The sequence below is a fragment of the Callospermophilus lateralis genome, chromosome 8 (genome assembly GCF_048772815.1).
Source record: "Callospermophilus lateralis isolate mCalLat2 chromosome 8, mCalLat2.hap1, whole genome shotgun sequence".
Classification (NCBI taxonomy): Eukaryota; Metazoa; Chordata; class Mammalia; order Rodentia; family Sciuridae; genus Callospermophilus; species Callospermophilus lateralis.
The window spans coordinates 132,588,246-132,609,708 of NC_135312.1; the positions used below are offsets into that span (position 1 = coordinate 132,588,246).

At 38.1% G+C, this 21,463-nt stretch overlaps 1 protein-coding gene across 5 annotated transcripts in view; it reads left to right on the forward strand.

Annotated features, from left to right (window-relative positions):
• Sclt1 (sodium channel and clathrin linker 1) overlaps window positions 1-21,463 on the forward strand; it is a 161,184-nt gene that overhangs the window by 138,543 nt on the left and 1,178 nt on the right. For 2 of the 5 annotated variants that reach the window (XM_076864457.1, XM_076864459.1), the window contains 3 exons: window positions 11,569-11,647; window positions 14,316-14,411; window positions 18,178-18,592. In XM_076864457.1, coding sequence (XP_076720572.1) covers window positions 11,569-11,647; window positions 14,316-14,411; window positions 18,178-18,240 — 238 coding nt within the window. In that variant the 3' untranslated portion in view covers window positions 18,241-18,592. Of the gene's footprint in view, window positions 1-11,568; window positions 11,648-13,249; window positions 13,323-14,315; window positions 14,412-18,177; window positions 18,593-21,463 lie in introns of those variants that run through there. The other 3 variants (XM_076864458.1, XM_076864460.1, XR_013092145.1) reach the window with 3 other exon arrangements.

Here is a 21,463-nt window from a genome sequence, read left to right on the forward strand (position 1 = left end):
ATATATAGCTAAATATAAAAAGGAGACATCAGAAGTCAGACTTTTTTATTCTCCCAGAATGCAGAAGTGTTTCTAATCAAAACACAATCCAAAAAAGGAAGAGTAATTAATTGATCTAACCGTAAAAGTAAAAAATGAATATTCCATATGAAGGAAGATACTAAACAGAAATACTATCTGTATTTTAAATAGCATACTAGAAAAATAAAACAAAAGATGAATATGCAAAATTCACCAAGTTCCACAAATTAAGAAAAACGTTAACAACCAGTAGAAAGATGGACAAAATGCATGAACTGGCAGCTCACAAAAGCAGAAAGGCAAAACTCCTTGAAACGTGTCAGAGCGAGTTCAGCCTCACTTGTATTAGAAGCAATTTTAAGCAATAATTTTATTCAGCAAGTTAGCAAAAATGTCAAAGATGGTTAACATCCATTGCCTGCAAGTACTTGGTAAACAGGAGTCGTCAGAGGGTACTGGCAGGAAGGTAACTGGCAGAAATCTCCATGGTGTGGTCCTTTTGTAGCTCCCAGGATGACCTCCAGAGGTGCTCCATACATGTTAAGAGCAGTGACACTCCCGTCCCTGTGCTGGTCAGGTCTCCCACACCTGTAACTGTGGCTCTTAAAGGACGTGCTTCACTCTGATTTCTCTGTCATCAGTTTTCCCCCATTCTATTCCATGTTTTGTACTGCTTTCAGAATTATCTTCCTAAAAATTAAATATGATGTTAGCCCGGCCCACTTGACAACTCCTGATTTTGGAGCATTTTGGATTTTCCCTTTCTGAATTAGTGATGCTCAATGTGTGTGTTTGTGTGTGTGTGTGTGTGTATTATGTACACAGCACCTGAGCCTAGGAAGTTCCCTTCACTCTCTAAAACATTATAATTTTTCTTTTTCTAAAATATTGTTTTAGTTGTAGATGGACACAATAGTTTTATTTATTTATTTTTAGGTGGTGCTGAGGATTGAACCCAGGGCCTCACACCTGAGAGGCAGGCACTCCACCCCTAAGCTACAGCCCAACCCTGTAATTTCTTGACTGTACATCTTACCTAGCATGCACAAGGCCCCGCACTGGATCCTCAGCACGGGGGCAGGGGAGGGGGGATGATCAATCTAAGTAGATGTTAGAATAGTGGTCACTAGAAACTAGGGAGAGCAGAGGGTGGGGGATAGAGGGAGGCTGGATTATGGTGACCAAAGTACATTTGCATAGGGGGAATAAGCTGTAATGCCCTAAAGCACAGAAAGGTCACTGTAGTTTCCAATTTATTATATCCTTTATTAAGAACTAGAACACAGAAGTTCAAAGCTTCCCCATAACACAAATAAATCAATATGTGTTTAAGGAAAACTGCTAATTACCCTGCCAGTTACCTTTATCACTCCACATTGCATACACAATTGAAGTATCACATTATATTCCATCAATGTGTACAATTATTATGTGTCAATTTAAAAGAGAATAAATTTTAAGGTTAGAATTTTTCAAACTTTTTTCACATTTAAAATGACTTTTAAAAAAAGGTAGGTTGATTGGGTTTTCCTTTTTTATTTTTAGTATTAATGAAAGGTGCTGATTAAAAGGATCAGATGTAGATGGAGTGAGAGCGGAGACAGGAAAGAGGGACGACATGGGGCTAGTTTGTGCCTTCTGTATGGATGTCCTTCCCCAGCTCCCACCTGGAAAGGTTTTCTTCTCTCCAGACTCCCAACTCAAATGCCATTTTTTTCTATGAGGTTTTCTTCTTTCCCTTCAAAGATTTATGTCTTTTATGTTCTTACACACCCATACCATTCTGCTCATTCCTTTTTATGGCACTAACTGAATTATGATAGAAACTATCATTTATGTCTTTACAAAACTATGAGCTAACATCTTATGTGACGTATTCCATAAAATTGAAACAATCTATTTCATAAGATTATATTGAATAAAAGAGTTGAACAAATGATTATGCAACATGTAACATTTGCTTCTTTTATTCAAAACCAACTTCACATGTGTGTGCACATGCATGTATGTCATTACAAAGTTTTGGGTTTTGGAGCATTTTGAGTTTCCACTTTTGGGATTAGTGATGCTCAGTGTATGTGTGTGTGTGCGCGTGCGTGCGTGTGTGTATATGCATATTGAATTATTTACACAGCATTTGAGCCTAGGAAGTTCCTTTCACTCTCTAAAACATAATTTCTCGGCTGTACATCTGTAATGTTTGGCTGCCATAACTGCTTTTTTTAAGACTTTTTTTTTTTTAATTAACAGGATGAGAAGCAGCTGCAGGTACTGGCAGATTACAAAATGCATAATTACTAAAAGTAACTGAAGCATATTATACTATAATTCAGCAGGAAAAAAAACATCTGGCACATGCTATGTTAATTTGTCATAAGAGAGTTTTGAAGGAAGCGCTTGCTGCAGCTGGCAGATCTGTCATCCCCCTGAAGTGAATAGTGCACCTTTTGTTTTAAATTCTCTCATATACTATAGGATAATGCATTGTGTGAGTTAATCTTTAGCCATCACTACAGGATTGCATGTATTGAAGGAGTTTTCCCTTATGTTATAGCAACCAAAATTTACATTGCTCACCTTTATTGAAAACTGTGCTTTAATTATAACAGGATGATCTGAACTATTATAGTAATTAATTATAATGCCTCAGACATTGGCCCAAATGGAAACTTCTCCTCTCATGCGTTAAGGAACATCTCTGACTTGTTTTACTTAAACATTCACAGTGTTTCCAGAGACTGCCACATTGTAGGGAAGGCCTTGCTCTTACCCTCCTAACCATGCCATTTCAGTTAGCGGATGTGCAGTGCCGGTCAGAATTGAAGTCCATTTACACAGAAATTCTCTCCTTCAGTAAGGCTGGGGATATCCATTTCTATGATAGAGACAAGCAGAAAGGAGCTAATAATTATTATAAAACATTCTAATGCCAACCTTTTTGAAGGAATCTATATTTACAGCTCTCTACTGGGCATCTCTGTACATTAAACTCAATATGTTCAACCCAGCCCAAGTTTTACCTTCATCTCTTATTTCCCACTACCATGGTAGTATCTACCCATTGCTTAAGCAGAATTCTGAGTGTCATCCTGAGCTCCTTCTCTCACATCTCTAAATCCCATGCTACTAATTCCACCTCCTAAATATCTGTGAATCTGTCCATTTCTCTCCAATTACTATAGTTCGAGCTATCAACAATGCTTACCTGAATTACTGCTAAAATTTCATGATTTGACTACTGTCTTACATCCTGTTTTTCCTGCTGCAATCAGCAAGATGTTCAGATGTTCAAATCTAATCACGTCAATTCTTCTTAAAGCAAGTCACTGCCTGTCTGCTATATTTAGGATAAATCTTATTTCCTATCCTGACATACAAAATCCTTTGTGATCCCTCATTTCCAACTCTTCCTCTCCTCCTCCCCCGTAACACTGTGTCCCAGTCACACTGAATTTCTTTCCATTTCTTACATTTATCATTCTTTCGTATTTCCTGGGTTTCACACATGGATTCAATTGTCTGCAGCACTGTTCTTTTCCTTCCCTGCCTTTGTCCACCTAACTTCTATTTATCTTCCATACCTAGGGTAAACACCTCCTTCCCCTGATAGACAGCTCTAATCCCCTAATCCTGCGTGTGTGTCCCATGTGTGCACCATGGACTCTAGTGTTCACTGCCTGTGTTTCAGGCCTGGTAACCGTCCAGTGTTCCTGGTAGATCTTGTTCCCCCTCATCTCAGGATGTGGCACGTGACAGGCACTTGTTTCAGTGTGTTCCATAAGGAACTTTGTCGTTCTCCCAGTCTAAGAGAAGCACTTAAACTGGTGGTGTTGTATCACCTGTTACTTTGTAACCTTGAGTTTATTCTTCAAATAGCTTTTTAAAAATAAGCTTCTTAGGAATAATCTGTACCCAAAAAGCTTTAGAATACATTGGTTTTTCTAGCAGTGGTCTCCCAAATTTATTACACCATTTGATGACTACTCTGAAAATTATAGTCACTGAATTAGCTCATTCGTTCTGACATGGGAACATGTAGTTAACAAAAACTTTGGAAAAGCATGACAATGGGAATTTGGAAATGTTGAAGGAACAAGTCAGCTGATTCTGTAGAATAAACAAAAATTTTCCCAGGTTGAAAACCCCCTTATATTTGCCAGACACTACGAGACAGGGTCTTATGAATTGCTGGAGCTTTGCTAAATTGCTGAGGCCAGCTTTGAACTCACAATCCTCCTGAATCAGCCTCCTGAGCTTCTGGGATTATAGGCGCGCGCCACCATGCCTGACTCAGAGCTTTCATTCTAGTAGGGAGAGGTAAAGAGTAAGAAGATAAATCAATGAGTAAAAAAAAAAAACAAAACAATTTTATGTTTTAGGTACTATGAGGAAAGTAAATGGGTGATCTCGAGGAACTGGGAGAGACTAAAATCTAGACGATTTTAGAAAAAGTAGTCTGAAAAAGTACCATTTAAAGTAAGACCTGAAAGATGAGAAGAAATCAAATAGACAAAAAAAGAAAAGAAAAGTCAAGAAAGTATCTCTGCAGGTGGAAGAAGGGTGGTACAAAGGCCCAGTGTTAAGGCACAGCAGACCTGTGTGGAAAGGACCGTGAGTGGAGAAAGAGTCTGTAAAGAGGGAGAGCTAAGAAGCAGAGGTCAGATCATGAGTAGGCTATTTTTAGTAAGATATTTCTATTTACTTTGAATAAAATATTCAATTAAGACTATTTTAAGCCAAAGTGCTATAATGGGGAATCACTGGAGCATTTGAACAGCCTCAGGTTTTTGAAAGACCACTTTTAACCAGTAGGCTAGAGGAGGCAGAAGTGGAGCCAGGAAGAATGTACACAGAGCACCACAGAAGCCCAGGCGGCAGGTGAGAGTGGCGGGGAATCTTGTTTCAATGAAGATGGAGAGAAGTGGGGAGTTTTGAAATATGTTAGAGAGGGTAGGTCAGCACTTGCTGATAAAACAGATATAGCTGATGAGGAAAAGAGAAGAATTAAAGATAGTACTGGGCTTGTGGCTTGAGCAGCTGGGTGAGTGCCATTTCCTAGGATGGAAGGAACTGGTAGAAGAACAGTTCAGTAGTTTCCATTTGGGACAGGTACTTACCAATGTTCCTAGCAGACATGTCAGGTAGGTTGTCAGATATACAAGTGAGATGCTCAGTGGTCAGGTTACAGGTGCAGATTTGTGAGGTTCTCTATAGGCATGTGCTAGATAAGCTGCTATAGGGGGAAAGCACAGAGAGGAGCCTGGGACTGTGACCTAAAGCACTCTGACATGCCTAAAGATGACCCGCCTGCTTGAGCCTGTGGTATTGTTTATTAGTGGAGTGAAAAAAGAATGGAAACCTTGCAGAGAATTTCCTTTTCTCCTCATCAGGTCCTTTGAAGCCATACAGAAAGTTGAGATCAGTTTTTAAGGTTACCCTTTTTGTCACTTTTTAGGGTTACATTTGTTGTAATCATTTTGCCTGTTAGGTCTTGATATCACATCAGAGTGATGCTTCACTGACACCTCTTGTCATTGATTGGACTTAAGATGAAAAGCAGTGTGGTTTAGTTGGGAAAACATTGTGATTTAAGTGTATGAACCCCGTTTTTTGTTTGTTTGTTTGTTTGTTTTTGTTTTTTTCGTTTAATCACTGCCTGGGCCTTAGGGACATTAAATAACTTGATCTCAGTTCCTTTACTTATGACATGAGATTAACAACAGTTTGCAGCTTTGAAGTAAAGATAGAATCCAGTAGAAAAGGGTTACTGTGAGCTGGTATCCACTTAATCATCTGATAACATTAAACAGTGAACTTAGTTTCCGTGTAGCACGCCGACCAGTGCCCACGGCTCTCTCCCTGCTCCATCCTCACCCCTACCTCTCCTCTACCTAGGTCAGGGCACCCACCTCCTCTCTCCTCCCCTGCACTCCAAGCCCCTGCCTCATCCTCTACCTATTCAGAGAACTCACACCCCTCCCGCCTCCCTGCACCCCAGCTCCTGCCGCACCCCCTCCCTCATCCATTGCACTGTAGTGTTCTAGTCTCCCTCTCATTCAACAAGTGTCAGTGGGTTTGTTTCTAAATCAGGTTATGCTAGTTGTACTTGTTTTGGAAACACATAATTTAAACTTTAAATGAACCAGTGATATATGAATAAAATAAAATGATAAAATAAGTAGAAAATTTTGAAGGATTTGCAATTGAATTAGGTATAGGCAAGCCAACTCCAACAGAATAAAAGAAAGGCTATAAAAATCTAGAAATTTTTTGCACTGAGGTGATTTTCCAAGTGCTTTTTAAATTCTTGAACCACATTAAAGAAACCAAAAGTGGAAATAATGGTAGAATGTAAGTAATGGATGTAGTTTGTATAACAAAGACATGGACCAAAGAAACAGTGTATTTATACCTTTAAAAAAATACTAAATCCAGGGGGGAGTCTTGGACATTATCCTTCTTTAGGCCTCAGAATTCTTCGAAAATCTGACTGAGTCTGTGGACCTCTTCCCAGAAAAGGTAAGTAAGCACACGAAATCTTGCATGATTTCAGGGTATTTGTGAATGTACCTGAAGCCCATCCACAGGTCTCAGATTAGGACTCTGGCCTTAGGCCCTCACCCTTCTGCCTACCGCACCTGCATGGAGCATTGCCACAGTGAAACTGAAGAAGCAAACTGCAAACAGGACAGTGGGGTCCTCTCTGGAGTGCATTCTGCAATCCTGACAACCCACAAATGGCCTGATGGGATCATTTATCAATGTCAATTTTAGTGTTTTAGAAAGCATTTATTGTTTTAATAAATAAATGTGAGTTCATAATAGTTTTTAAATTATTTACTCAACCTCAACATTTACTTACCCAGAAATTATGTTTTGCAACTATTTTTCTAAATTATATTCTGTAGACCTGATTAGGATTTTGTATCACATAAACATGAATCATATAAGTGAACTAAAAATGTTTGGGACACTAATGAGCTAGACAATTACTGTGATTACCATAAGGGACTCCTCATTCTCCCTAGTATACTTTTAAATTAGTAGAAGATTTTACTATGCCAGAAAATGTAGAGAAATTGGGCACAGTTTCATTTGCATTCATATTAAATTCTTTAAGTACCATAATGTCACGTAGAAATTGGAAATGTCATCTATCTCTGGTCCTTCTGGCAAGCTACACGTAAATCATCCCTGATAGGTAAGACTGTTTCTGTTTTCAAAGATTTCCATGGAAGAGGGTATATATAACTTTACTTGCTAAGTATTTCAGCTATAATGCCACTATGAAAATTTCTGGAAAGTTGTATTTAATGTTTATCCTCAATCACTTATGATACAAAGAACTCTCAATTATGTTCTCTAGTGAAGAGGAAACTTCCATACAGAGTTGATTCACCCTCTGGGGTTTTCCTTTATCCCTGTAATGAAATCTCCTGACAGAAATGAGGGAGTCACTAGTACCTACAGACAGGCTCCAGGAAAGTCCCGGGACAGAGTTAGGGAAGTTGCTTATCTCTTCATCTTTTTTATATATATTTTTATTACTTGTTGATGGACCTTTATTTTATTTATTTATATGCAGTGCTGAGAATCAAACCCAGTGCCTCACACATGCTAGGCAAGTGCTCTACCACTGAGCCCCAGCCCCAGCCCCTCTCTCCATCTTTTAATACCTTCTGAGATTTCAGTCAGAAGACAGCCCTAAGACTGATGGAACTACAAGTTCGTTGTAGAAAGAAGTAGAATATAAATAAATAAAAATAATCTTTATCTAAAATATTTTTCTGGTAGCTTCCTCAGTAAATGTTTGTTGAGCAATAAAGAATAAAATTTCTTGGGCTGGGGATGTGGCTCATGCAGTAGTGCGCTCGCCTGGCATGCGTGCGGCCCAGGTTCGATCCTCAGCACCACATACAAATAAAGATGTTGTGTTCACCAAAAACTAAAGAATAAATATTTTTAAAAAATAAATAAATAAATAAAATTTCTTCTTTTTTTTTTTGGTACCTCAGATTGAACTCAGGGACAATCAACCACTGAGCCACATCCCCAGCCCTGCTTAGCACATATTTTTTTCACTTGAAATTGAAAATCCCAAGTGTGTTTGCTTTTTATTGTCAAAACAAAAATGCCTGACAGTAACCACTGAGAGGAGGAAATTTATTTTGGGCTCACTCTTTCAGCAGTTTCAGTTCATAGTCAGCCCAACTCCTGCTCTGGGGCCAAGATGAGGCAGAACATCGTCATAGTGGCAGAAGGGCCTAGAGAAGGAAATCTTCTCCACTCACGGCAGCTGGAAAGCAGAGAAAGTGAGGAGCCAGGGACACAGTGGCCTGCCCCCACTACCTGCCTCCTCTAACCATGCCCCCTGCCTAATCCATTCAAATTATTAATCCATGTATGGATTAAGTCAGTGATTAAGTTATATAATCTAGTAATTTCACCTCTGAACATTCCCAAACTAACACATGAGCTTTTCAGGGAACATTTTATATCCAAGCCATTGCATTAAATCTAAAAATTGAGTTCTAAGAATTTGCATTGTTATGTGAGCACTGAATAGCAATGGAAAGTAGATGTGAAAGACTTTTCAAAGAGAGAATCTTCTTCAGGGCAAATGATATGTTGCATTTAAGACAAAATTAGAAATACAAGTTGACTTTTAAGATTTTTAATGTAGACATTGGGGCAAAGATGTCAATATAAAAATTAAGTAGCATGATGAGAAATAGGTTTGCAAGACAAATATGAAAAGTTGACTATTAAACACAGTAAGTTTGAATATGACTAGAATTTAGGGAAGAAGTTAGAAGTAAGGATCTAACTTACTTGGTTTCCAAGTAAGTATATAAATAATTATATTCCTAGAATCACACACACACACACACACACACTTACTTACCCATTTAGCAAACCCTTAGTCCTTGCCTGCCCTGTTGCCATTCAGGGCAGTGGTTGAAAGCACAGGCTTTGCAGGTAGGGTGTATAGCTCATCGGTAAAGCACAGGCTTAATGTGCTAGGCCCAGTTTCAATTTACAGCACCAAAAAAAAAAAAAAAACTATTCAAAGCACAGACTTTAGATTCAAAGTATCAAGTTTTTGAATCCTCACAACTAATAAGCTTTATGACCTTTGCTTGTTTCTTAACTTTTAAATTTCTCTGTTAATTCATTTTCTCATATGTAAAAATGGGATCTCACTAAAATTCAATCTTTGAATGTACCGGAAGCAGTACCTGGCAGATAGGAAGCTCTGTGAATGTGTTAGATGTTACCATCCCCATCAGCAAGCTCTGCTGCTAAATACTAAATTATAAACATGTGAAGATGAATAATAAGGTGGTTCACCATCCAGTGGTAGCAGCTTATTATTCAAAGAGATGAATATTTATAAAGGCAAAAAGTCAAGTGTATATTTATTTAATGATTTTGATCTTTTTGATTATAAGATTTGTGGGAATTTATTGCTATGGATCGTTGAGACAGTTGTCTTGAGTAATAAGTAAATAGCTTAAGCATCATATTTTGCAGGAGACATTTTCCGGTTTTCTGTGAATTGCACGTTGGTTAACGCTCTACAGGGGCCATACTTTTCACTCTGATCTCAGCTGTGCTCACAGGTGGTTTTCCATCGGGACTAATGGGTTTACTTTTTGCCTTTAGTTACAGTTGGCATGGATGACTGCCACTTTAATCATTTTTCTCTGTTTTATTTTTTTCTTTCATTGGGAGGCAGTAATTTTTAACACAATAGCCAGGCACGGTGGTGCACATCTATAATCCCAGCAGCTCGGGAGACTGAGGCAGAAGGATCACAAGTTCAAAGCCAGCCTCAGCAACAGTGAGGTGCTAAGCAACTCAGTGAGACCCTGTCTCTAAATAAAATACAAAATAAGGATGGGGATGTGCTCAGTGGTCTAGTGCCCCTGAGTTCAGTCCCGGGAACCTCCCCCAAAAAATAAATAAATAAATAGAATAAGCACAACAATTTATTCTGTCTTGTCATCACCACAAAATAAAGCTAAAATAAAATTTGAGTTTGCTGGCATGGAGGCAGTAATAGGCGCTCACTCCTCAGCCAGTGCCACTGAGTTGGAATAAGTAGTCCCCTTTTTAATACGTTGGTTCTGTAATGGTGACACACAGGTTTACCGCCACCTGCTTGCACCAGCCGCAAGGGATGTTCAGCAAGTTACTATAATTGGTTAGTGAGCAACATGACCTTTCTCTCGAACCTACATATTTATCATAAATAGCTTTCTAATTTTAACTTTTCACTCAAATATTGGATACTTAAGAGACTGAAGTTTTAAGCTGCTTGTGTGGCTTATTTGAAAAAAATCAAAGCTCAAGTTATTTTGGAATTGTTAAATCTTTTGGTGATTTAAGAAGTACAAATGAGGTCAGAGGACAGAAGCCAATTCTGAATTAACCATTTTTAATACTAAGAAGTTGATTTGATCTCAGTTCTGATTACTTTTTTAAAAATATTTTTTTAGTTGTTGTTGGACCTTTATTTTATTTATTTATATTTGGTGCTGAGAATCAAACCCAGTGCCTCACACATGACAGGCAAGTGTGCTACTGCTGAGCCACAGCCACAGCCCTGTTCTGACTACTTTTTAAGACTACATTGTATCTACTCTTCACCTGGGACTCTTGAAATGGTCTTTAACCAAAAACAATATAATTCTTATACTTTAAACAAACAAACAAAAAAGATGGCCACAGCAGTTCTGTGCACAGATAATTTCAGCTAATGAAGCATAAAGGATATGAATGAATAAAATACAGTCTATACACCACCAAGACCAGTCTTGAATATACTATACCAAAGTGACATTGGAGAAGTTCATGTTACTTTAAATTTCTAGAGTTGAACTCCCCTGTCAAGCACTGAATGTGCAATCTCAAACATGCTTACTGGGCCTGGGAGTGTGGATCCGTGTTAGAGTGCTTGCCTGGTATTTTTGAGGCCCTGGGCTCAATCCCAAAAAAAAAAAAAAATGCACACCATAGCTAAGAAACACAGTTACTCATGAAATTTTCTAATAACAAATATCATATCTGTTTAAATGAGTATGCTTTTATTTATCTTAAGGTCTTTTAAGTATTTTAATGCTTAATGCTTCTATGCCTTTAAAATAATTTTTGTTTTGCTCTTTTTTTATTATGCTAAAATATATATATAACAAAATTGTCCATGTGATAAGTTGTGTTTTTAATTATAAAACTTTTAATTATGACAAAATATGTATCACTAAAAATTTGCCATCTTAACTATTTTAAGTGTACAATTTAGTAGTATTAAGTATATGTACATTGTTATGCATTTAACTTCTAGAATATATAATAAAGAAATTAAAAATTTCAGATGTGGTCTATTAGTGACTTTATTTTGCACATCAAGATGATATTTTTGTTCGAAACATGAATATATGTCTCACTGATAAAGATTCAATTTTGGATTTCGAAAAATTACTTAATGGGTTTCTTTCTCCCTCTCTCTCTCTCTCTCTCTCTCTCTCTCTCTCTCTCTGATAGGAGTGAGCTGAGTCGACAGAAACTTCATACCCAAGAGCTGCTTTCTCAGCTAGAAATGGCAAATGAAAAGGTAGCTGAGGTAAGATAATGACTCCCTTGGGAAGTACTTTCTACTGCAGCTTGATACATGTGTTAAAGAATTTTATCTACACCAAGTCCAAATTAATTCTCTACCTGGAAATAGCCACATAGAAATCATCCATAATCTTAAAAGTCCACCCATAATGTAATGTGGATAAAAGCTTTGAAAGTCTGTGATTCATCACCTGTAGATGATAAAAGGTAGAAGTCTCATTTCATAGTGTCATTTGTTCATTGTTTCAAAGGATTATTGGGATTCTCATTATTCCTATGCATTTCTAAAATTATTTTATTTAATCCATTTCCCTCATTTTGTTTTAATCTATCACAAAATACCCACAGAAAATATTTTTGTTTACTGGAGTGTGTTAATATACATTTAGATTGATATCTTAAAACTAAATATAACAAAAGTTCATTATTTTTTCCTTGAGGCTTTAAGAACTTAAACAATTTCTGTATGATAACTGAAACTTTCCAGAGCTCTGGTTCTTCACTGGATGTTCAAATTTTGAGTGTGTTTGTTAGAATTTCATTAATGGTTGACGTGGTTCACCTCTTAGTTTACGATAGGAGCCACAGTGACATCATGGCTCTTAAGCATCATGGCAATATAAGCTGCTATCGGCAACTTAGAAAACTAGGAAGAGTTATTAAATGTCCTTAATTTAATTCCTGCTTCCAGAAATCTGTTTTAATGAAGTAAGGAAAAAATGAAGATTTTCAACATAGTGATGTTGATAATATTCAAAGATCAAAAGAAACCAAAAGTATCTATTGGGGGGGAAAACAATTGTTTTTATTGTGATTTACAGTCTGAACTGTTTCTTAGTCATTATGACAGCAGCAAAGATGAATGTACATGATATATAGTCTAATTAGAAATATGAAAATGATTATTATAAATGATGTGATTTTATTCCTCAAGTTTTCTCTAATGTATGATGTACCTCTTAAAATTTTAGAGTACCTATTTTGCCGCAGTCTGGCTGGGCACAACATCTTGGTAAATTGGTACAACCAAGTTAATTCTCCATAAAATTTAATTTTGCTTTTGGGCATAATAAGAAATAAAGTAAGTTTATTTGAGCAGGATAATCCATTATTTCAGTGTTTTCTATTACTAGGCATGGCATTCACTCTGATCATTTGTATGCTAGGACTTGTTAGGCATTTTCTAACCACTCCTGATTGGGCTTATATTTTTCTCTCAATTTAGATAAATACCAGAAAAACTGTCTAGCATTTCTAGTTGCACAAAAAACAATTTTTTAGATGTACTGTGATCAGGCAGGTAAGTATGAAGAGAGCAAACACATTTTTTAAAATATTGTTTTAGTTGTAGATGGGCACAAAATATCTTTATTTTTAGGTGGTGCTGAGGATTGAGCCCAGTGCCTTACACATGCGAGGCAAGCACTCTACCGCTGTGCTATAGCCCCTGCCCTGAGAGCAAACATTTTTAATTATAGGTTAGTTGAACTTGTCTGCATGACATTAAAATCAGTGACAGCTTGGTATTGATGCTGTCTTTGTAGTTCTGCCATAGCAAAGTATTACAAACTGGGAGTGTAAACAACAGAAAGCTATTTTCTCACAGGTCTGGAGGCCAGGAGTCCAGAATGGCAGTGTCGGCATGTCGCCCGTGTAAGGGCTCTGAAGGAGGATCTGGATATGCCTCTCCCCCAGCTCCTGTAGCATCAGGCATTACTTGGCTTGTGGGCCGTGTTCTCTGTGTCTTGCCATGGTTTTCCCTTTGTGCATGTCTGCCTTTGTGTCATTTCCCATTGTAATGTGACATCAGTTATATGGATTATGGCCTGTCATAATGATCAGATCTTAATCATCTGCAAAAACTCTTTCCAAATAAGGTCACACTCACAGGGACTGGAGGTTCGGACTTCAGCATGTTGACTCTAGGAGCCCCTGCAGAATCCAGGTGTTCTAGGGATGCAACCCTGCTCCATGGCTGTGGTGCTAAGAGGTCACAGGCTCTCCAGGTGGTTCTGAAGCAGTGATCTAGCATCTCAAGTTAACCAATCAAAAACTGAAAGTCTTGCTCTTAACTTCTAATTCACTTTGCTTTTGAATTTCTTAATTTGCTTTTTCTGGTGGTATAGAAGGGGAGAAAACAATTTATAAAGAATGTAAAATCAGCTTTATACTTTGAAGCACATATCTTGGAAAATGTAAATTTGGAGATAATACTATCTTTTATTTTTAAGTGGGAATATGATGTCCAGATTGCCGCAGTCTGCCTGGGCACAAATAACCGAGCCGCCACAAAGCACTTGTAGGTTCAAACAGCAACTCTTTATTCCCGAACTCTCACCGGCACTCTCCACACACGCTCCCCGGGAACACCCTCACCCTCCACTCTCTTGGAACTCCGAGAGAACTCAACCAGAACTCCAAAGTAGCGGGTGCCCAGGCAGCAGGAGCCGCCCTATTGTCAGACAGCAAAGGTCTATATACAACTGAATACACAGCTTAACTTAACCATCATCATCTCAATGGCTCCCTGGCATCACCTCTCAGCCACTCCCTCTGGCAAAATGCCAGGTGCCACCCCAACTTGGCTGTGGCTCTCAACACAGATTTTTCTCCACAAAACATTTCCATGTCACATATGGCTTTCTAATTTGTTTTATATTTTCTCTTAATAGAATGAAAAGCTAATTCTAGAGCATCAAGAAAAAGCCAACAGACTTCAAAGGCGTCTGACTCAGGCAGAAGAGAGAGCGGCTTCAGCTTCCCAGCAGGTAGGGAGCATGCTCATTATCCCCAAATGGTAAACAGTTTGAGTAGATCACTATTAAGACATAGTGGACATGCTCAGACCTCCCTAGAGCTAGTAGTTTTATTTTTACTTGATTCATGTATTTAAAATTAGTCCCTTTAATACTCGTGATTGAAAAGTGAACTTTAAAAACAAAAATAAATCTTAATATCATCCAGTTGTCATCTGTATCTAGAATTACACTATCCAATGAGAGCTGCTGGTCATAGGCAACTGTTTAAATTTACATCAATTAAAATTAAGAATTAAGATTCTCAGTCACAGTCGCCATATTTCAAGAGCTCAGTAGCCTGGATTACTGTGGGAAGCCGTAGTGGACGGTATGGATACAGAACATTCCTGCCACCACAAGAAAGCCTGCTAGTCAGCCCTGCACTAGACTTACAGTCTGTCTAAACCTAGGCAGATGCTCACCCTCAGATAGATAAGATTGCTCCAAATGTTTCATATTGCACTGGCTTTAAGTGGAAAAATTATTTCACTTACAAGTGAACTATATTTAATGCACATTTATGTATAACCAAATAAATCTAAAATACAATATGAAAATTGTCGAATGGGAAATAGAATAGGAACATGAATCAAATAATTTCTCATAATATATCTTATAGCATCATATAAATGAAATGGGCCAGAGGTCAGGGAGGTAGCTCAGTGGTAGAGCACCTTTGTCATGTGCACCTGACCCTGGGTTTTACCCCGCACTAAATAAATAAATACATAAAATGGGCCATTTGTAGGAGCAATAGGTCTCATTTCATTCCCTCCTATTTGGAATGAAATGAGACCTGTTCAGTGGTAACGAAGAGACTAGAAGCAGTTGATGGACAGGTGGATGGAGCAATAGGCAGCAAAAAAGAATGCAGCTTCCATATTATTAATTATATTTAAGTATGAATATACTGTTTCTATCAAAATAAGTATTTTTCTTACATAGGAAGGCTGTGGCCTAGTGCCATTAAGAAGCCATGTGACTGGGCAATTTCAGCTTCCTAATCAGTTTTCTGTTTGATATGGGATAGTAACACCTTCGTCATACAGTTATTGAAAGATGAAATAGAGCTAAATAATTAGACAGCTATATGTTAAATTAATTTCTGTATCATTAATACTTAAAGCTTATGTTCCTTTTTTAAATGGGGCTTTGCTATGTTACACGGTCTGGCCTCCAATTCCTGGGCTCAAGTGATCCTCCTGCTCAGCCTCCCAGGTAGCTGGGCCTCTACGTGTACAACACCATACCTGGCTAACACATTTACCTTTTAAAGAAATATGGTAAATAAAATGCCTACTTAAAACCAACTACCCTGCATTGAACAGTGAAAAGGGTTTAATTATATAATCCATGTGATATCTCAGAAGTTTCCCTCCTGATAGAATTAAACCTAAACAGTCCAACACTTGTTCCTGCTGACATTTAAACTCAATAGTTTCCACCATTCTTTTTGAGAGCTCTTTTATGTTTTGACAATTACCGCTTCACATTTTTTTGGTTACAAACTTAAAAGTTTTTCTCCTTCCATTCTGTTTTTATTGGAAGGTAAGAAGTAACCACTTAGCATTCTCCCCATACACAAAAAGAATTTCTGCTCTAGAGTTGATTTTATTTTTATTTTAAATGAGACCAAATGATAAATTTTCTCTTATAGGACATATGTTCATTTTTTCATCTTTGTCTTTGCCTTCTCTGACTGCTTTCCAATGTTCCCATTTTTTTTCTAATTTTTTTTCTTCTAAAAACCGGACATTGCTCTTAGAAAGAATGTCCCACATTGGCAAGAAACTAACTGAAACAAAGGAGTTAAAGGGCTGCGGGTTCCTGTGTGGGGTCAGCAGGAGCAGTGTACTGAGCAGCCCTGAGTGCTCTTCTGACCACCTCTGTCTGTGTGTTCTTCGTCCAGTCCTGTGTAGTACTCTAAACTGTTGAATGCCACACTGCATTCTTTTAACAGAACCATTTTTAAAATCAGTGTGGTAAAGCCTTTCTGTGCAGGAACACAAAAGCTAGAAACTACAAAAAAAAAAAAAAAAAGGTTGAATAAATGTAACCATATAAAATTTCAGATGTCTGCATCTAAGTCAAGTCATACAGCTAGGAGTGTAGCTCAATGGTAGAAAACTTGCCTTCCATGCACAAGGACCTATTGGGAAAAAAAACTTCATACAGCGAGTGACAAACTGAGAGAGACATATGCAACACACCCAGCAAAAGGCTAGTTTCCTGAGTACACAGAAAAAGTGCCTAAGTTTAAAAGGAAGAAGTGCTGGGGCAGGGGTGGGGCTCAGCGGTAGAGCACTTGCCTGACACGTGTGAGGCACTGGGTTCCGTTCTCAGCACCACATAAAAATAAATAAAATAAGATACAGGTATTGTGTCCATGTACGACTAAAAAAATAATTTAAAAAGAGAAAGAAATGTTATTGTCCAATAGACAGTGGATAAAAAGTTTTTACAGAGAAGGAAAGACAGATGTCTTTTAATCTTTTAAAAACGATGCTCATCCTCACACACAAGACAAATATAAATTTAAATATTAATCACATATTGTTTTCACTTGATAATGCATTGTGCTGGCACTTGTGTGCTTTACTAATGTAGGTGTGTACTGACACAGCCTCTTTGGAGACTGGTTAGCAGTATCTCCCAAAAATTTTTAATGTGCATAATCTTTGACCCATTTTTATACCTGGAAAAGTCTTTGCAAGGAAGAAAGCATGTCTCCAATTGTAACAGACTAAAAGCCATGTGCATACCCAACAACAGGAGACAGGTTAAGTCATGGATGTCCATGCAGGGAATAGTCTGCAAATGTTGAAAGAATAAAGTAGACCCAGGGGCCGTGATACACCCATGTAATTCCAGCAGCCTGGGAGGCTGAAACAGGAGTTCAAAGCCAGCCTCAGCCATGGCGAGGCACTAAGCAACTCAGCAAGACCCTGTCTCTAAAAAAAATACAAAAATAAGGCAGGGGATGTGGCTCAATGGTCAAGTGCCCTGAGTTCAATCCCTAGTACCAAAAAAAGAAGAAGAAGAAGAAGAACGTAGATCTAATATGAAATTATTTCTAATTCAGATCATTTAGAAGAAAAAAGCCATAATGAAAAGCACATAGACTTTATCATTTTTAAATAAAAAGAAATGAAGAAATGCATATGTGTATATATACATATTCTCTTTTAGAGTATTTCTAAAACTACACCTAAAGGCTGGAAGGAGTGGCTGTGTCTGTGGACTGAAAGGCCTTGAGGGGAAGTCAGGCCCCAGGGCCGTGTATTCTCTTGTATTCATAGATCTTTTCTACAATTCAAATGAGTAGCTAAAGATTATTTTACTATTAGACTTTTCTTACTACATCCTCTCATCTTTTTACTACCAGCTGCGTTGTGTTCGCTCACATTCACTGTGTGGTTTAGACATTTTTCTGATTAACTTTGGTTTAGGTGATTTTCATCCATCTGGAACATGTTTGGGAGTTCTGAGTACATCACTCTGAGCCGGGGAATGTCATACTTGACATGCGTTTCTCTCATGTAATACAGACACTGTGAACACACAAGAATAAAACAGAAATGAATAACAACAACAACAAAAAATGACCTTTCAAGACCCCTTCCAATGAGATTATTTTCCACAACTGTAGGTTGTGATGCATTGTGCTTTGTTTGTATTAATCTAAGATTTTCCATAGAGAAAGTAACTACTTACTGATTGTTTATTTTAATTGCAGCTCAGTGTGATTACAGTACAGAGAAGAAAAGCAGCCTCCATGATGAATCTGGAAAATATTTAAAAATATTCATAGTTCACTCACAGAACTGTAGTGTTGGGAAAGCTGTTGGACTAGAGATATTTGAAATGATGAATCCTGCAGAGAATGGTTAAGGCTTGTGTCATTTTGCATAAGCATTTTCCATTCTGTCTTAAGGGTTTTGGAAAACAGAACAGTGACAGCGTCCTGAAAGTAAAGAAAATATAATCCTATATTTGAGCTTCAGTGGAGAATAAAGCCAGCCAAGAAGAATTTATGGCCTTCATCAGTGTGTCTATTTTTTAATCCCCCTTTTTCCTTTGGAAGAGCATGATACTTCTTAAACTATGCTAATTATGAGAAAGAGGTTTTAAGAAAATTTCAGAGCTTAATATTTCAGGTTCCAAAATTTGGGAATTTTATATCTAATTGTTACTTCTAATTCATTTTTAAAGTTCCTAAGAATTAATTTTATTATGAACTCTTCAGTGGAATAAATTATGCACTTTCCAAAATCATGCTTGTCATGTATTTTAATGTATAATCATAGTAATTCATTTTTAACTTACATGGTTTCCAGTATTTACACAATTAGATATTTAAGATTCAGGGTGGGTTTTTTTTAATATTACTGAAAACAGAACTAATCAAATGGAAATCCTTGATTCTAAGAATGCACAGCTTTGGGCTGTTACAGTCCTGTGGATCTTCTTTGATCCATTCTCTGCTTCTGGCCTGAGCTTGATGCACGATGGTTTCTGGTGACGAGGGTGGATAGGTGTGCGTCTGGAGAAGCAGTTAGGAGACTGTTGCAGTTGTCCAGTTAAAAGACAAAGAGTCTGAGTTGGGGGTAACATGAAAATATCCATGTGTAGATATTTAGCCGAAGTGGAATGGTACTTAAAAAAAAAAAATGGTAATCACAGGAATCTGGCTTGGAGATGAAAATTAAAGCCATGGAAACATCAGAGCTTGCCTCGGACTTTACCTGATGCGGCTAGCCACCTCTTCTCTTCCCACATCACCCTTCCCCTCCATTTCTTTGTTTTTGTACCAGCAGTTGGACACCAAGACAGGGTTTCACTAAGTTGCTTAGGGCCTTGCTAATTGTTGAGGCTGTCTTTGAACTCATGATCCTCCTGCCTCAGCCTCCCGAGCCACAGGGATTATAGGCATGCACCACCATGCCTGGCCTCCCTTCCATTTCTTGTGCTCTAGACTTGATGGCCGTCCTTTACTTCCATCAACATAGGGCCCTCCCTCCTAGCATATCTTTCTCCATTTACATGACCTTTGGATCTCAGACATTCCTTCCTCAGAGGAGCCTTCACTGGCCACCACGTTAGCCTGAGTCTCTTTGTGAGGACACTCCTACTAGTGTGCTGTAGTTTTCCTTCATAGTATAGATCAAAATCTGCAATTAACTCACTGGACTTCTTTCCTCCCTAGCAGACTGCAAGCTCCCTGGGAGCAGTATAATGTCTGCTGTGGGTCATTACAGGATCCTCACACTCACCACAGCTCCTGGCATGCAGAGGGTGTTCAGTAACTGTTCATATACTGAGTGTTCAAGGACAAGACCTCATGGAATAACTGCATGTTAAATGAGCTCAGGGCGACTCCTCTCCGCATTCTGATATTAACAGTTTTCTTTCCATTTGGTGCCCCTCTTCAGTACTTGGATATTCTCCAAGATGGGGAGGGGGCTATAGCAATATGCCACTCTGACCTCTGTGAATTTGAACAGACTTAAGGTATACTGAGCATGATGGGGTCTTGTGTTGTTGTTTGGAGAAAAGTTTGTTAGTGCTGGGTGCGCACAGTGGTGTACACCTGTAATCTCAGCTACTCGGGTAGCTATCCTCAGGCAGGAGGATACCAAATTCAAGGCCAACCTGGGCAACTAGAGACCCTGTCTCAAAAATTGGGAAAAAAAAAAATTTTTTTTTTAAAGGATTGGCAGGGTAGCCTTGGGTTTAATGCTTGGTACCACAAAAGAAGTTTGTTAGTTAGTAATTACTGATGTAAAAATGTTGTGATTTTAACATTTCTCATATCAGTAAGTCTTAACTTCATTTATAGAGACACAGTACCACTTATCCTGTAAACTGTGTTTTAGGAGACAGAGACTGAGAGTGGGAAGATTACATAAATCCGAAATCGAGGACAGCACAGCTAGTTCATTTTATTTATTCATGTTTCTTTATTGTGTCTCCCTAAGGAAGAAAGGAGATATGATTACTTCTTCTTTCCTTTGTACACAAGTATGCAAATTGGGGCAGCCAGTAGTCTTCTGGTTTCTCCTCTGGTGTGAGCACCATAGCTGCCAGAGTGGGGAGAGCATTAGCAACAATTCAGCCATGCATTTATTCAGCAGATATTGAATATTTCATAGCCGCACCATCTTGCCAAAGCAATTCTCAAACAAATCAGAGAGAAAAAACATTTTAAACATTTTACTAGAAATCTGTTCTTTAACCATAATGTGTTTTATCATTTGTTCCAAAATAAGTCTGTAATGAGCTTTTTTGCAAAAATTTTATCAAAAATTATTAAATGTCTTTAGTTTACCGAAAAATGTATGTATCAGTAGGTAGAAATAGAGACACTGACTGCAATACCCTGAGGTCATGTATAAAATCTGCCTTTTACCAGCCCTTAAATTGTATAGCTTTTGCAATGCTATCAGTTCTCTTAGATTATATAGAGAAGAAAAATAAATATGTGTATACTCAGATAACAGTCATAGGATGAAAAGACATCAAAAATAATTTTTTTTTTTTTTTTTTTTTACGAAACTAGTGCCTCTAGCTCAGAAATTCACCAAAAAAATCCCCATGTGCCACACATTCCCTCTGAAACTCCTAAGGTGTGCACTGAGGCCACCTCTGTGTTTTCCACTCAGAACTGAATGTAAGCAAGTGAGGGAAGGCAACCTGGAGTCTGCTGGCTCATTGATGAAGTGCAGTACCTTTTGATGGTGTGCACAGCTGTTGAAGTTCACAGAGGGGCAGCTCACCTCCCCCAGTGGCCCAGTCCTTTCTCCAGGGCTTTGACCTCTGGAAAGTGTTCTTCCCTACAGTGGACTGCAGTGTGCCTCCTGCCTTCGTTCCACCTTGTGTAGCAGAAAAAGTGTAGACCTTGTGCCACACGGCAGTTCTCAAGCTTTTAACAACAAATTCTTTTTCCTCTCAGTAAATATTTCTATCTTCTCATAGGACTTGGTTTTGAGTCTCTGTGCTGACTAGTCACTAACCAGCAAGCA